The sequence below is a fragment of the Chaetodon trifascialis genome, chromosome 15 (genome assembly GCF_039877785.1).
Source record: "Chaetodon trifascialis isolate fChaTrf1 chromosome 15, fChaTrf1.hap1, whole genome shotgun sequence".
NCBI lineage: Eukaryota > Metazoa > Chordata > Actinopteri > Chaetodontiformes > Chaetodontidae > Chaetodon > Chaetodon trifascialis.
This window is the reverse complement of record NC_092070.1, coordinates 9,915,911-9,930,342: the sequence shown is the minus strand read 5'-3', so window position 1 is coordinate 9,930,342 and position 14,432 is coordinate 9,915,911. Positions and strand designations below refer to the sequence as shown.

General features: G+C 42.7%; 1 protein-coding gene across 1 annotated transcript in view; it reads right to left on the bottom strand.

Annotated features, from left to right (window-relative positions):
* LOC139343445 (protein shisa-8) overlaps nucleotides 1-13,808 on the bottom strand; it is an 86,454-nt gene extending 72,646 nt beyond the window's left edge. Inside the window, exons 1-2 of the mRNA XM_070981107.1 lie at nucleotides 12,752-13,808; nucleotides 11,722-12,355 (exon numbers count right to left, since the gene is read on the bottom strand). Of these exons, the coding sequence (XP_070837208.1) occupies nucleotides 11,722-12,287 (566 nt within the window). The 5' untranslated portion in view covers nucleotides 12,288-12,355; nucleotides 12,752-13,808. The remainder of the gene's footprint in view (nucleotides 1-11,721; nucleotides 12,356-12,751) is intronic.
* Nucleotides 13,809-14,432: the final 624 nt, after the last annotated feature.

The window sequence follows — 14,432 nt, the reverse complement described above, 5'->3', positions numbered from 1 at the left end:
CTGGCAAGATTGCTCTCATCATGTATCGGCACTGCACTCTGCAGCCTGTCACAAGTTTGTGTGTGTTATTTTGTGTATTGTGAATATGTGTTTGCTACTGCTGGTGAGAAATTGAAGGTGGGATAAGAAGCTCTGAAGACCAGCCCATGCAGGGCAATGTGTATAGATAGAAAACATGTGTCATTATGAACAAAGTGTTGAAATCCATTCATTTGATTATGAGTTGATGGCTGCATGAAAGTCTTTATTTCCCTCCTGCCTTCATACTGTGCAGTATATATTCTATCATGCCAACAAAAACTTTGGAAATGAAATGGGGATGATTTGGAGGGAGGGAGAGCAGCGAGATTGAAGGATCAAGAGAGAAAAGGAACAAGAAGATGGAGACAAAGCGAGACCAACGGGGAATGAGACAAGCATGAGCACACGAATACCAAAAGCAAACAGAACATGAACAAGGGATGAAAGCAGAGAGCAAAGTAAAGAAGCGAATTCCTCCTCGCTCTCCCATCCTGCTCCCCGTACCGAGTTTCCCCTCATCCATGCTCTTGTTTCATCTCTGCTCCTGCACAACGCGGAAGATGTACGACGGTTTGGGCGATAGCAGGTAATTATTTTTTGGATTAGAAAAAAAATGGAGTGGGGAGAGATGGAGGGATAGGAAGGGATGGTGGAGCAGGTGGTGGAGAGATGGCAAAGGGGATGGATCTCTTTCTCTTCTTTAATCTCCGTGTTATCTTTAAGTTTTCCTGTAGATGTGATGGTGCTTCCAGATAAGAGCTGAGGAGGCAAAGAGCCAAGATGGAGAAGGAGAAAAAGAGACGCGCACTCACACCGACACACAGCCAAACACACTGGTTGAGGTCTGCCATTAAAAACAACCTATTAAGAATTTATTGTGCACACTGTGGTTAGCAAGAGCTGTTTCGCCATTGTTCCTCATTAGCAACAATGTTGTCATGATGTGCAGATACGATGATGAGAGCTGTGATTACAAGTGATAGATAATTACTACGGAGAGCGGATGAGAGAGTAAGACAGGCTTTATAATCATGAGTTATGAAGGCCTGGACACACTAACAGTGAATTTTTTGCATCAAAATCTGTTGGTTTTAACGGATCAGTGGATTCACAAGCACGAGGGCAATGGGAAGGTCATCTCTGGTGAACCTCAACACTGTGGCTGCATTTATGTTTCTTTACTTTCATTATTAACTGAGCAAATTATTACCAATTTAGCCTTCTATTTATTTGCAAACCATTAGAAACACAGCAAATATTAACAAATCATTTGTTAATGATTCTAAACACACAATTATGAGCCAATTCAGCACCCAATAATAATTTCTTTTAAATAAATTCACTTCATCATACCAGCACGTCATTTCATACTTTAGGCCTACTTGCTTCGGGTAACAGCAGTTCTAGCAGAGTGAAGTGCTTCAGTATTCTTCCCTCCTCTGACAGAAATATATTAAAAGATGAAAAGGAAACGGAAGGTGGAAGGGCAAATTGCAAAGAAATGAGGATATGCATGATAGCTGAAAATGGTGAGATGGCGATGAATAAAAATGAGATAAACATAGATAGATAGATAGATAGATAGATAGATAGATAGATAGATAGATAGATAGATAGATAGATAGATAGATAGATAGATAGATAGATAGATAGATAGATAGATAGATAGATTACGTGAAAGTGGAGTCGGTGGCGAGTTAGATGTGCAGGAGAAGGGGAGATGACCAGCTACAGTACACAGAGAGTGATAATGCTTGCTACTGTGCGCGCTCCAGCAAACAGCTACATGTAAGCAGTTGATTTTCTGTCAGGGCGACTTGGAGCCAGCGTCAATCTACTGGGACAAGACCATTACCGGGATCACTGGAGTGAAAATGGAGCTCACGTTGGACGGCCTGTTCCCAAACTCAGTGTCGACTACACACACAAACACAGAGAGACTCACAGACACACGAGGAGACACACACACAGTCAACACACTCTCCAGTTCCGAGGAGTTAGCAAAACATTGTTAGATTGAATATAGAGGGGAATAAATATTCACACACTTTAACAATGGAGCCTCCCACAAAACCTCCCACTGTGCCTCCAAATTACAAAGTCAAAAGTGACAGAGATCCTTGTTAACAGCCCACAGCCCTGCTCAAAATAAACATCTCACTATGAAGTAATCACTCTCCATTTATCTATATTTTGTCTGTGTTTCAAACATAAAGTGAAATATGCTGTTCTAGCCACTCGTCTCATGTTTAACATGCTGTAAATATCTCGTAATTTGGGCGTGTGGGCTTTGATGAAAAACTGATATAAATATACAGAAGAAGTAGGACAATGAAGAGGAGGCATGACTCCTTCTTTTTGGCATGAAACTAAATTAAAGTCAAAGCAGAGAAAACTGCAAGATGTTGCAATATCATCACTTAATTAGAGAGATGTGGGAAAGGTTAAAGAATCAGTTGCGCTTTTGGTGGGAAAAATATTTTTCTTGTCTGCAGTGAAAATGGTGCTTTCACTGTCCTAGAAGCTTCTCCGTTCAGGGTTTTCTTTAAATACAGAAAGGTGCTGCACAAATAAACTTAACTTACCTTCACAATTCTTAATGTGTCTTCTGTTGCTTTAATAATGTTTTCTACACATGTGCACACAGGGATCATATTGTATCAACAAGCAAAATGTCATTTTCTTGTTGAGTCTGACCATCGCACCATCACGCACATTCTTTTAGCCTGACATCCAGCAGCTATGTTTTAAACCTGAGGCCCCAGAAAAGAGTGAGAAAAAGAAGATGAGGTGGAAAACAGGAGGAGCAGAAATAACAGGATACAGTATGAGACATGGGGAGACCGAGGGGAGGAGAAGGAGGAAGAATTAATAGTGAATAGAGAAAGTAGTGCGTTGTGGAGCCACTGCAGCAACAGTTGAGCTGAGGAGGTTCAGGGTTCTGCAGCAATCTGTCTCACTGGGCTCTGCTGCACTGAGGTGTGGTGTGGAGTTACAATCAAAACACGACTAATACAGCTGCCTCCGTGAGGCAAGACACACCTCTGTCCACGGACACAGAATAGAATAGACAACAAGTGGTGGACGAAGTAGTGAGATCTTTTAAATCAGGGCAGCAATATGTTATCGTAAAAATTACAGGTTGAAGCCTTGCATTCACAGTTACACAAGCAGAGGCACAGAAGTATTGGTAGGAAAATGTGCTTCCGGTATCCAGAGTATGAAACTTCATTATGCAGCAGAACAGCACCTGTCACAGCTTATCATACAATTAGATATTTTGTTCTGGTAATGCTGTAACTGGTCAAAATGATTTTAATTTAAAAGTTCCTGGGGTACTGTTGAATAATTGAATCAATGAATATACCAGTGTATAAGTTCATCATATGATTTGCATGTAAATTATTTATCTGCTAAGTACTTAGTAAACATTAGAAGTATAAAATTACATAAAAAGGAAAAACATACCTCCTAATTCTATGTTGCTGCAGTCCTTGAATGAATGTATTTAGTTACATTCCACTACTGTCAGCAATGTTAAATACACGTGCAAAACATTCATTGGCAAGGTTTTTATTTTTTATTAATTTCTTGCTCAATATCTGCTCCTCACAACTAAAACATGATTCAGTTTTCATACTGACTCTGTAGAACATTTCCTCAAAGATCTGCAACTGCAAATCAATCATGCCTCTTCCACAGCATGTGAACAGCACAACGGAGGTTGGAGCAGAAAAGTATTGCTTGGATTAAACAAACACGTTTAAGTGAAGGAACAAAAAGCAGGGAAATATTCACATTTATCACCCCGTGTGCAGAGGCTAATAAAAGGTAAACAATAGTTCCTTGTTGATTTGAGTTAACTGTGCACTTTGGGAGGGTCAGAATCTATTTTTCATACTGCTGCAGCATCAAAGAGTTTATTTTGGGTCCAGATTAAGCATGGAGGAGGAGGAGGAGGAGGAGGAGGAGGGCATGAGCTTAACAAGCCTCACTGCTTTTCTAAAAAAACACAAGCTCCTGTTAATGCAAGGTGAGAACGGCTCTTACAGCAGCAGTGAAATCAGCGCCGAAGCCCCAAGACACATTTTACATCAGTGATGAGTTTCTTTGTGGCGCACAAAGTCCATTTGAAGAATTGTTTGATCTCGTTTTATGTCATATCCTGTATTTCTTATTTGATATTTTAATTGATTTCTTCTCTCTCATTTCACCTGAAAACTTCTCAATGAAAAAGTTAAGTTCTCATCATCACTTTATCCCCCCCCCACAGGCCTCACCAACACGAAACTTAACTCAGACAACACGGCTCACTGGAAAATATTGGATTCATCTGTTTGCTGCTGTAGCCATTGCAGGAAAGCAGAGTCATGAGCACGTTTATCTCTGGCCTCTAAACACCTGTCAGAGGCGGTGATGAAAAGCACCACTGCGGCTGAACAATAAAGGAAATAGAAAGCGCTGTTGATGGAACACAATACAGTAAAGGAACAGAACGGCCGAGGGAAATGGTTGTTTGGATCCCCAGTGGGTCATTCAATTGCTTGTGCCCTTGAACACATGGCTCTTCAGTGGAATAACTTATGGTAAGTAGTATAATGCAGTTAAAGGGAGTGAGAGGGATGTTATACTGCATGTGTGTGTGTGTCAGGGTAAACATTACTATATCTATAGATTTAGGTATCAAGTGGTCACTTGTGTCACAAATATTCCAAATATTCCAAAGGTGGTTAGTTATGTGAGTTTATAAGATTTTCCCCCACCAACATGCAACTTTCTACATATTTAGAATCAATTCTGGGATTATTGTGTTTATATTTATGACAGCCAGACACCACCATGATGACAGAAAGCCCTGCATGTTTGCTGCCTTCCAATCCACATACCACACTATTAAGGATACCAGAACAAGATCTAGTATGTCCCGAAACAAAGTACATCAAATGCAGTATGTCAAAAATACCCGAATGCTTTGCTGCATCTGGCGAGCCAGCATGCTTTTCAGACTGTTCTGCAGAGTCCTCTGTGCAGCGGAAGACGCGTCAAATCGACTGAGCCACCAAGCGCAGGGTTCATACAAAGTCTTGACACCTGTTCTAAACTGCATACTTTTTCTTTTTACTTGAAATTTCACAGCACAGACTGCAGCAGGTGTGTGAGCAAGAGGGTCAAAGCTCAAGGCGCACTATGGTACGAGGTAGTATGTCCCAGTTGTATGCATACTGAACAGTGCATACTTTATAAGGGCAGCTGCAATACAGATTGAAGGTAAAAAGAAAAAGGATGTGATTTGGATCGCAGTCATCATGTGGTGATTGGGCATCTGTGTGTAATATAATAAACAGTATTTATTGTTTAATTGTGTGCAAGAGTGAGCTGATTTTCATCCTTTACCTATTTATTCATGCTGTGCTTGTTTGACTCTTAGCCTGCTAACACTGGCAGTAATTCATGCCTGGCAATGAGATTATTTATGCTGTTGGCAAGAATGTGTTATTTCATTGTCTTTAAATAGCTTAATGCAACAGTAGGTGTGTTGTGAGTAATTCTGCACAAACATATTTATTATTTTTATAAAGGCTGATGTGCCAAACATTTATTGGCCAACACCTTATTTGCGCTGGCACTGTTTTTTCCAGCCACAGTGTGCACAGTGGTCTTACGACAAGGCTTTTAGGCACCTTTTTTGGCATGTTAGCTGTGCTGATTTCTACAGATCTGGTCGTGATCAATAATGCAAAATGTAAATTTAAACATTTGTGGTAATAGTCTGTTTACTGCAGCATACTTCAGAGGCCCTTGTGTGCATCCTCTTCTGTTTCGCTCTGCCTGTATCCCCTCTTCACCTTCAGTCCATAATATCACAAGCTGAGCTGTGGTTAATTGAAAGAGCTTGATTTGGCATATTAATTCCCACCGCTAAATCACGTATCAAAGGATATAATTCATTTTTCATTTGGCTTTGCAGCAGTTTCCACATGACAGATGCAGCAGCAGACAGACGGAGAGCAAAACAAAAACACAAACAGCCGCTTGGGAGGTGAGAAGCAGTGCAATGGGGGGGCACTGTACAGTTATAATGAGAGGCCTGTGTGTGTGTGTGTGTGTGTGTGTGTGTGTGTGTGTGTGTGTGTGTGTGTGTGTGTGTGTGTGTGTGTGTGTGTGTGTGTATGCACATGTGTGCATGCGTGTTTTGTGCTATACATCATTGCACCGCTGCCTGTTGTGATTGCCTGACCCAAGGTTTCAGCACATTACCACCATAACAGCTTTGTGGCTGGATTTATTCATTGAGTGCACACACACACGTACGCACACAGACACACAGTGTCATTTCCATCGCTTTTGGGAACACTGCATAGACTTATATTCATTTCCTGGAGACTTACCCTAACTATAACCACCGCTTGCCTAACCCTAACCTTAACCAAAGTCTTCTTCGGAGAATGTAATGATTTACATCGTGGGGATTTGCACGGTGTAAACAAATTTATGTCCCCACAACATGAGTAATACATCACCACAAACACACACATGTTTATGCACGGACCCAGGACACTTTTTCTCTCACAGCTGGATGAGAGTGTCCGCCTGTCAAATGTATGCAGGCTGAGAATGAATTTTAAAATGCGATGCCCATGAATAGATGTGATAAACAATTTTGCGGGTCTCATCCATTCTGCAGCGGAACACAACGAGGCCTTGCAGTATTTCTGGCTTTCACAGGCAAACTATCCAAAATCATGACTTCATATTTCATAATTAGGGTTTCAAACTCAATGCAGCTCTTCTGTCATATTGGATTTTTGGCATTTGCTGTTTTTTTTATTAAGATGAACTTACAAACGGCTCTAACTCAGACTCTGTGATAAGATCATTATAAGCATTTGCAACTATGGTTGCTTCCACTTTTCACTGACTTTGTGTGCAAAGCACTGCCTCTAAAAAGCTTTTACTCTCAGGGAGACTGTGCTGAGATGATTTTGTTTGTCTTGAAAGAGTGTGTGTGAATGGGAAAGTTGTATGGGCCAACTGAAAAACGCTTTGCCTGTTCAGGTAGAAATCTGCGATGTAAGTGGAGTCCATCTTCCATTACGTGTGGATTACTAAACTCCTGTGCAACTGATTATTGTAACTGTAATGACCAGCATGGAAAAATCCAACAAGTGGTCAGAAATATCTTGAAACGGGCTTTCTAATTAGGTAATAGAACAACAGCAACCCCTGTATTAAAAAGATATGATGAAAATGACAGGATACAACAACGCTGCCACCACAGCAGTTCAAACAACAGTCCCATCCTAAAAGAACAGGAAGTGTAAAGAATAAAAACTTAAAGTTAGAGCATAACCTCGTTGTCAAGTCACAGCACGAATGTGTTTAAACAAGCCCAGAAGATGCTTTGAAAGATAGTCATTCTCCATGCAGACCGGCCACAGAGCTCAGCAGTCATTCACAGCTCTTAATGGCACATCAGCAGAATTACAACAACTTAGCGCCTCACTCATCAGCACCTCCTCCTCTCGTCTAACTTTCTCTCTTCCTCCATTTATCCCTCCCTCCCTCCCTCCCTCATGCTCCAGCAGACTGTCCTTTCACCGGCTCCTTTATCACTGGGCTCTGGTCACATCACTACTCCAGTGTCATTGTGTCTGCCCTCACACACACCAGCTGTAGCAGTTGTAAGGTAAACAACTGTGAAAGGCAAGAGGGCAGCAAAACAACCTCTGCCTCGCTAGTCGCTCTGTTTCCCCAACATGGCCTTCTTCCATCCCTCTGTTCGGTTTTTTCTTTATCTTCTTTTTCTGCTTTGTGGTTGTCACTGACCCCTTCTCTGTCCTTTCCTATGAGTTAAGAGACATTTCTTTGGGACTATGCCAAGGTAGTACAAAAAAGGGCGCATTGGCAGCGAGTCAGCTTTTGTCACAGTGCCTGTGCACCTCTTGCATTAATGCTAAATATGAATTGCTGTGAAGCAGACAGAAGGGAAACCACAAAAACATAATTCTGTGACAACGCTGACAAAGTTTAAAACCATTTTGCCTTAAAGACAACAGCTCCTCGTGCAGTGCTGCAAGAGACACTGAGATCATTTACTTAAGTGACACAATGTTAAACTGCTCCTGCATTCAATCACAAGTACGACACAAACATTTGTCGACAAAATGTACTTGATGTATTTAAAGTACACATTATGCAGCAGAATGGCCCCTATAGGAGTGGCATTTATATTATGGGATCATTAAACTGATGCATAACTGTACGAACAGCATGTGAATATTTTAGCCGGTCAGGGTGGAGCTAATTCAATGTGATCTTCAAAGAAACTAATAGCTACAACCTGTTGGGACTCTAAAATGATAACTTGCAAATCCTTTTTGACATATGCTCATCTGAAAACAGTACAAAGAGAATATATTTTATGTTTCACCTCATCAGCTTCATTGATTTTTGTAAATATCTGTTGCAACATGTTTCAAACAAGTAAGGACAGGAGCAACAAAAGACTGGATAAGATCCAAAAACACCTGTTTGGAACATTCCACAGGTAAACAGGTTCATTGGTAAGAGGTGATAGTATCGGGATTGGGTCTGAAAGGAGCACCCTGGAAAGGCTCAGTCATTCACAGGCAAGGATGAAGTGAGGTTCACCTCTTTGTGAACACATGATTGTACAAAGGATGGATGTTAGGATGTTACTGCATGGACTCAGGGACACTTTGTAAGACTGTTAAATTTTCTCTGAAGTATAGTCAAGTAGAAAGTAGCATCTAATGGAGATACTCATGAAAGTACCTCAATACTGTACTCACATACAGTACTAGAGTAAGTATATCCAGATACTTTCTACCACTGCAGACATGATAAAACTGATCTGCCACCACAGGTCTGGTTAGGTTTAGACAAATAAAACTACTTCATCAGAACATCACCATCATGGCAGAAAGAAACCAGTGCAAACTATCGTTACAAGACGAGAACCACCATCCTCATTTTCCAAGTCACACGCTTTGTTGACCATCCTGCTCAGCTGTCACGGAGTCATGCAGTGTTTATGTCTCAATTCTGAGTGTACAGTGAGACATTTTGAGCACTTGGAGGCACAGATGTACTTCTGCTGTTTATGGACACCACAGAGGAAACGCTATTAGCCTGAAAGCACCTGAACATATACCAAGCTCACCTATGTGTGGGGGTTATTTCTTTCCATTTTATCTTATTTTATTTTATTTTGCCTCTGAAATTGATCAAATTTTTCTTTTGCACAATTTCTCCATAATTCTCTATAACTCACTGTATGTATATTCATTCATTTGACTTGGATTTGGAGTAAGTTTGATTTTAGTGAGGACTGGTAATAATCAACTCTGTCTCATTGACTTAAACTGGGGAAAAAAAACCCAGTTTCCATCCAGGAAGGTCAAAGTGAGCGGTCAAGCCAGTAGAGTTTCATTGTCTTGCTCCAGGACACTTCAGCGGGACAGATGCTTGCCAACATCTGTTCTGCTGATTGGAGGCATACACATGTCAACTCTGAGAAACTTCAAGACGAATGCTGAACATTTCTTTTGACAGTATGACCTGCATGTGGTGAACAGAGCCAACTAGATTTCAGGAATATCTCCAAAACAATCTCTTGACCCAAGAATTAAAATTCACACAGAATTTTTTCAACCAGGGGAGAAAACGTGCCAAGAGCTGCCAGCTTTCATTGTGTTATGGGTGCCTCAGTGCACCATAACATTAATGAGCACTGATGTCCAGCGCTACCCGACTCTTCCTCTTCCTCCTCCTCTCATCCTCCCCTGGAGAAAGAGATCCTGTAATGACAGGATTGTAAAGGAGCCCCCGTGGCCTGACTCTTAACACCCGATAGGCTGACCAGTCAAACCCAACATACACACTGTCTCACTCTCTTCCTCTGCCCCCTCACTCACTCACTCACACACACACACACACACACACACACACACACACACACACACACACACACACACACACACACACACACACACCCCCTGTTCTCTGCTCTAGAATAAGCCGTTGGCTGCACTCCAGTCAGATCCGCTCAATATTTCACCCTTCCAAAAACCGCCCCGCTCTCTTCTCATTGTTCACTGGAGGCCGCACATTGCCACAGTCATAGTTGTGTCACAGCAATCAATCAGCCGTCAATGTGAAATGGCTACACCAATACAGAGAAAACACAGTACAACTGCACTGTAATTTCCCCCAAACTCCTCCCTTACTATCACCTGTCATCCGTCCTTAAAATCTCCATCCTACTGCTCAACCTCCACCCAGTCCTCTCTCTGCTTCACTACGTCTATACAAACATCACACCACTTATCACCTCACTGTGATTCACTCACTTGGTTCATTATCCAGCTGGTGACCCTCTCACACATATGCAGAGATACGCACAAACATACACACAAGTCCATTCACACATGCTTACATATACATAAACATGTAGAAACACTTGTGTGCTGAGGATGCTGACCAAATGTGATATTTAATTAGTTTCCTCAGTCTATTCTGTATGTGAGTGACAGCGTTGGACTGTAATGTGATTATAGTAGTTACAAATGCAGTAATTACATTACAATTGCTAATCTCAGTAAGGTGGACTTGGTAAAGGGAGTCTGACAGTGTTGGGCTAACTACTGTTGCTGTTGAGTAATAAATAATGGAATTACTTTTTCAATAAGTAATGAGCAATTTGTCAAAGGTTTTGAGTGAATTACGCATGTTTAACTGATAGAGGAATTTAAAAGAGTTTCAACGCTTGAGTGTTTTCCCCACTCTGGATTTCCATTTCAAATCTCTCTTTGATCTTCAGTGTTACCCAACAACAAAACGCAGGATTCTCCCAGATCATGTACTGATTATGGTCATGTTGTGACAACCAGTAATTATTTTAACTTTGCTTCTGAGAAATCATGTTCTGTCTGTCAACGAGATCCATGAGCCTCGGCTACTGTTACCGTGGAGAAGAAGCTGGCAGATTAAAGAAATGTTGTTGATGGACAAAACACAGTACCGTAGTACCTGAATTCACCCAAAATTAAACCAGAATCCAAAAGTAAATTCATAACAGCTACAGGTTGAGTCGCTTTCTCTACAGTGCAACCTTCAGCTTTCGCTCAAAGCTCTGTGATTGGATACATCTTGCCAAAATGCACCATGGGAGTCGTAGTCAGGCTCGTACCTCTGACTTATTATCAAAAAACCAAATACTTCAGAATGCAGTCTATCTTTCGCCCTAATATCTCAGTTGGGAGTTTTCAAGCTGTAGAGGAGCTCCAACTGAGGATGACCTTAACGTTGTCTGGGAAAATTAATGGGACCTTAATTCCCAGAACAATGGCAACAGAGATGGTTCCTCCCAGTCTGCTACTCTTTATTTTATGCTCTCATCATCTCCATAATTTATCTGTTTGTCTGAAATGTAAAGCTTGAAGATATATCAATATAATAGACTACCTATAGTACTAAAAATACTAGTTGTAGAAAAAAAGAAAGAAAATGATCATCCATCCGTTCAGTTAATCAAGCAAATCTTAGGAAATCAAACACATCAATGTCATGATAATTGTTGATGGCATCATCTTCATCATCATCACTGCTCATCATTATCAAATCTATCATCTCTCTCTGCCCAACATCATTCATCCATCCACCTTTCTCAGCTCGTACCTGGAGTTGGTCATGTCGGTCTGTCCTCCCTGACTCTTCTCCAGCCCGAGTTTGGTGAAAATCCCCACCAACACCATGATGGCCACCACTCCACAGATAATATATACGATCATATGGGTCCGATCCCGATCTGGCTCCTCGTGGACCTCTGTGACGGGTGCCGCCGGTCGCCCGGTGTTTGCCCAGACCGGCGTGTCATAGTTGGAACAGGAAGTCTGGTCCAAACTGTGGATTTTGAACTGGCAGCAGAAGCGGTAGAAGCAGGAACCACAACAGAACAGGTAGATACCTGCGTTACAGTTGAAGGGCGGGTCCCACTGGCCCATGACATCGTAGTAACCCCAGCAACGGTTACCAGTAGTTGGAGCTGTTTTGTCCTCCATGTCTGGTGTGGGTGTTGCCAGCGCGGCCTCTGGGACCATAGTGGGCTCTATGGTCCCATTGTTGGTGGAAACCTGGGCCAAAGCCTGACCTGTCGACCCAGAGTTCAGTCCGCCCAGAGAAGTCAAAGCCAGGAGAATGGCCAGCGAGAAGCTCACCAAGACTGGATGAATGGAGGTGGCCATCTTGGACTTACTCCAGTGTCTTTTGATGGCTCAGTGCTGATGTTATTGATAGGCCCAAATTAAAGCTCCTAGGTTAAAAAAACAACAAAGAAAGAAAAAGAAAGTTAAAAATCATTCTTGTCCAGAGCTTTGAATTATAATCACTGAATGAATCTCTGAGCTGCGCAGGTATTAGAAATCAGTGAGGGCATTAAGCTTAGACTCAGTAGAGAGGATTCAATTAGTGTTGTGGGAGCTATCACCGCACGCAGTTACAGAAAGCTAAATTGTCGTCAGGGGGCAGAGGAACAAGTGAGAGAAAGAAATCAATCTCCCGTCTCAACATGCTCCTAACAGGAGTGAATGGGTCCCCTATGAGCAGGCACTAACGTGTGCACACACATCACAGCCGCTTGCAGTTTACTGTACAGGTGTGTGCGTGTTTATGAAAGCAAATAAACATTCCAAAATTCAGGAAATGTCACCTTTCACAAAGGAGCCATATGTCGTCAGCAGACAGAGGAGGCGGTTGTAGACAAATCTGGTGACTTGGAGGGAATCCAGTTTAGGAGGGCGTGTTACGTACGAATGAACTTGCCTCTGGCATTTCCAGCAGTGCGCTCCCCCGCTGAGAGGATGAATAATCCGTGGAAAGTGAGAGCACTGGGTTCCTGAGTGCTAGCAGGACAAGAAAGCAGATTCCTCTAAAACTCACAGATAGTCACGGGCTGCCACATGAAAGGCTTTTCACTCTGGAGACGGGCTCATATTCCTAAGTGGATAACAACTCTAATGCTCATCGCTGGAGTCCAATCAGCTGTGATGTCCTGAATAAACTCTGACCGGAGTGAAGTGTTTTCTTTGAAGAGTTGTCTGCCTCCTCCACTTCTCCCTCTCAGAGCTTAACTTGCATCTATCATCCTCTTCCTCTCAGTGTCACTGTTCAGAAGAAGCTTTTTTATTTTTGTGGTGGGCATCTTTTCACCGCCACCTTGGTCCGCTTTGACGTGCAGATGTGTAGATCCAGTCTTTCAGTCCCTGACGTCTCTGTGAGTGATATTGAATATTGAGCTTTTATTTTGTAAAGACTGCGCAGGATATCTCCTTCCTATTTCCAGACCCAACAGGTAACACCAGCTGTTCAGTAGTCTTTAAATCATTACTCCAGGCTCTCGTCAAATCCTGTGATGATTACAGTCCAAAAGCGTCTCTCTTGCACCTGAGGCGTGTTTTCTGTCACACACACACATACGCAGACACACACAGACAGACACACACACTCACACACACATTCACAAATAGCTGAAATCCCCCCTGGTGACAGTGCTCTGTCAGTGTCAGTCTGTAGCTTTTAAGCGACACACAAGGAGTCCAAAGGCTTTTTGTTCCTCGGTGTGTGCGGGGGCTCCTGTTGCTGCTGCTGCTGCTGCTCCACTGACACCCCTCCTCTCCGTGGATCCCTGGGTCTGTAACAGACCCGGGACACCAGCTGGGTGCTCTGTCTGTCAGCCTGCTCAGTCCTGCCCTACAAGTGCTAAGAATAAGAGGAGAGGAGAGAGGAGGAGAAAGGGAGAGGGGAGGGCTGATGTTGTGATACTGAATCCCTGATCTTAATGTCTTGGCGCTGCTGACCAGCGTGGAGTGTCCCACATAACGGATCACTGCTTGTTCTTTGATGGTGCTCCTTCCTTGCTTTGCTTTTCGGCTCAGTTTTTGATGATGTCTCTTTGTTTACACTCTGATCCTAATCTCCCTCTATCCTCTCTTTGATATTTTTCACCTCTTTTCTCCCCCACCACAACTTACCTCACCCTTTCCCTCTCAGCCCGAGCTGGGCTGTGTGGGCTTTGGTCGATTGCTGAGGAAATATCAGCGTGGGGTCAGAGAGCTTGTGGACTGCCCTCTGCACTTTCAGTGGTGCGCTTGCACGAGCCTCGCTGGAATAATACTCCCCCAGCCCATTCGGATGACAGAGACAAGTGGAGATGCGACAGCCAAACAGCCGCGTGGCACCGAGGGCAGATCAAAAAATATCCTGTTTTCAAAAGAAGCCCCCTTGGAAATATAGGACTGTCTGCAGCAGAAGCCCTTTGTTGTTGTTGTTGTTATTGTTGTTGCCTCAACAACTCAGTTGCCAGTTTTCCAAATTTCCCATTTGCATCAATG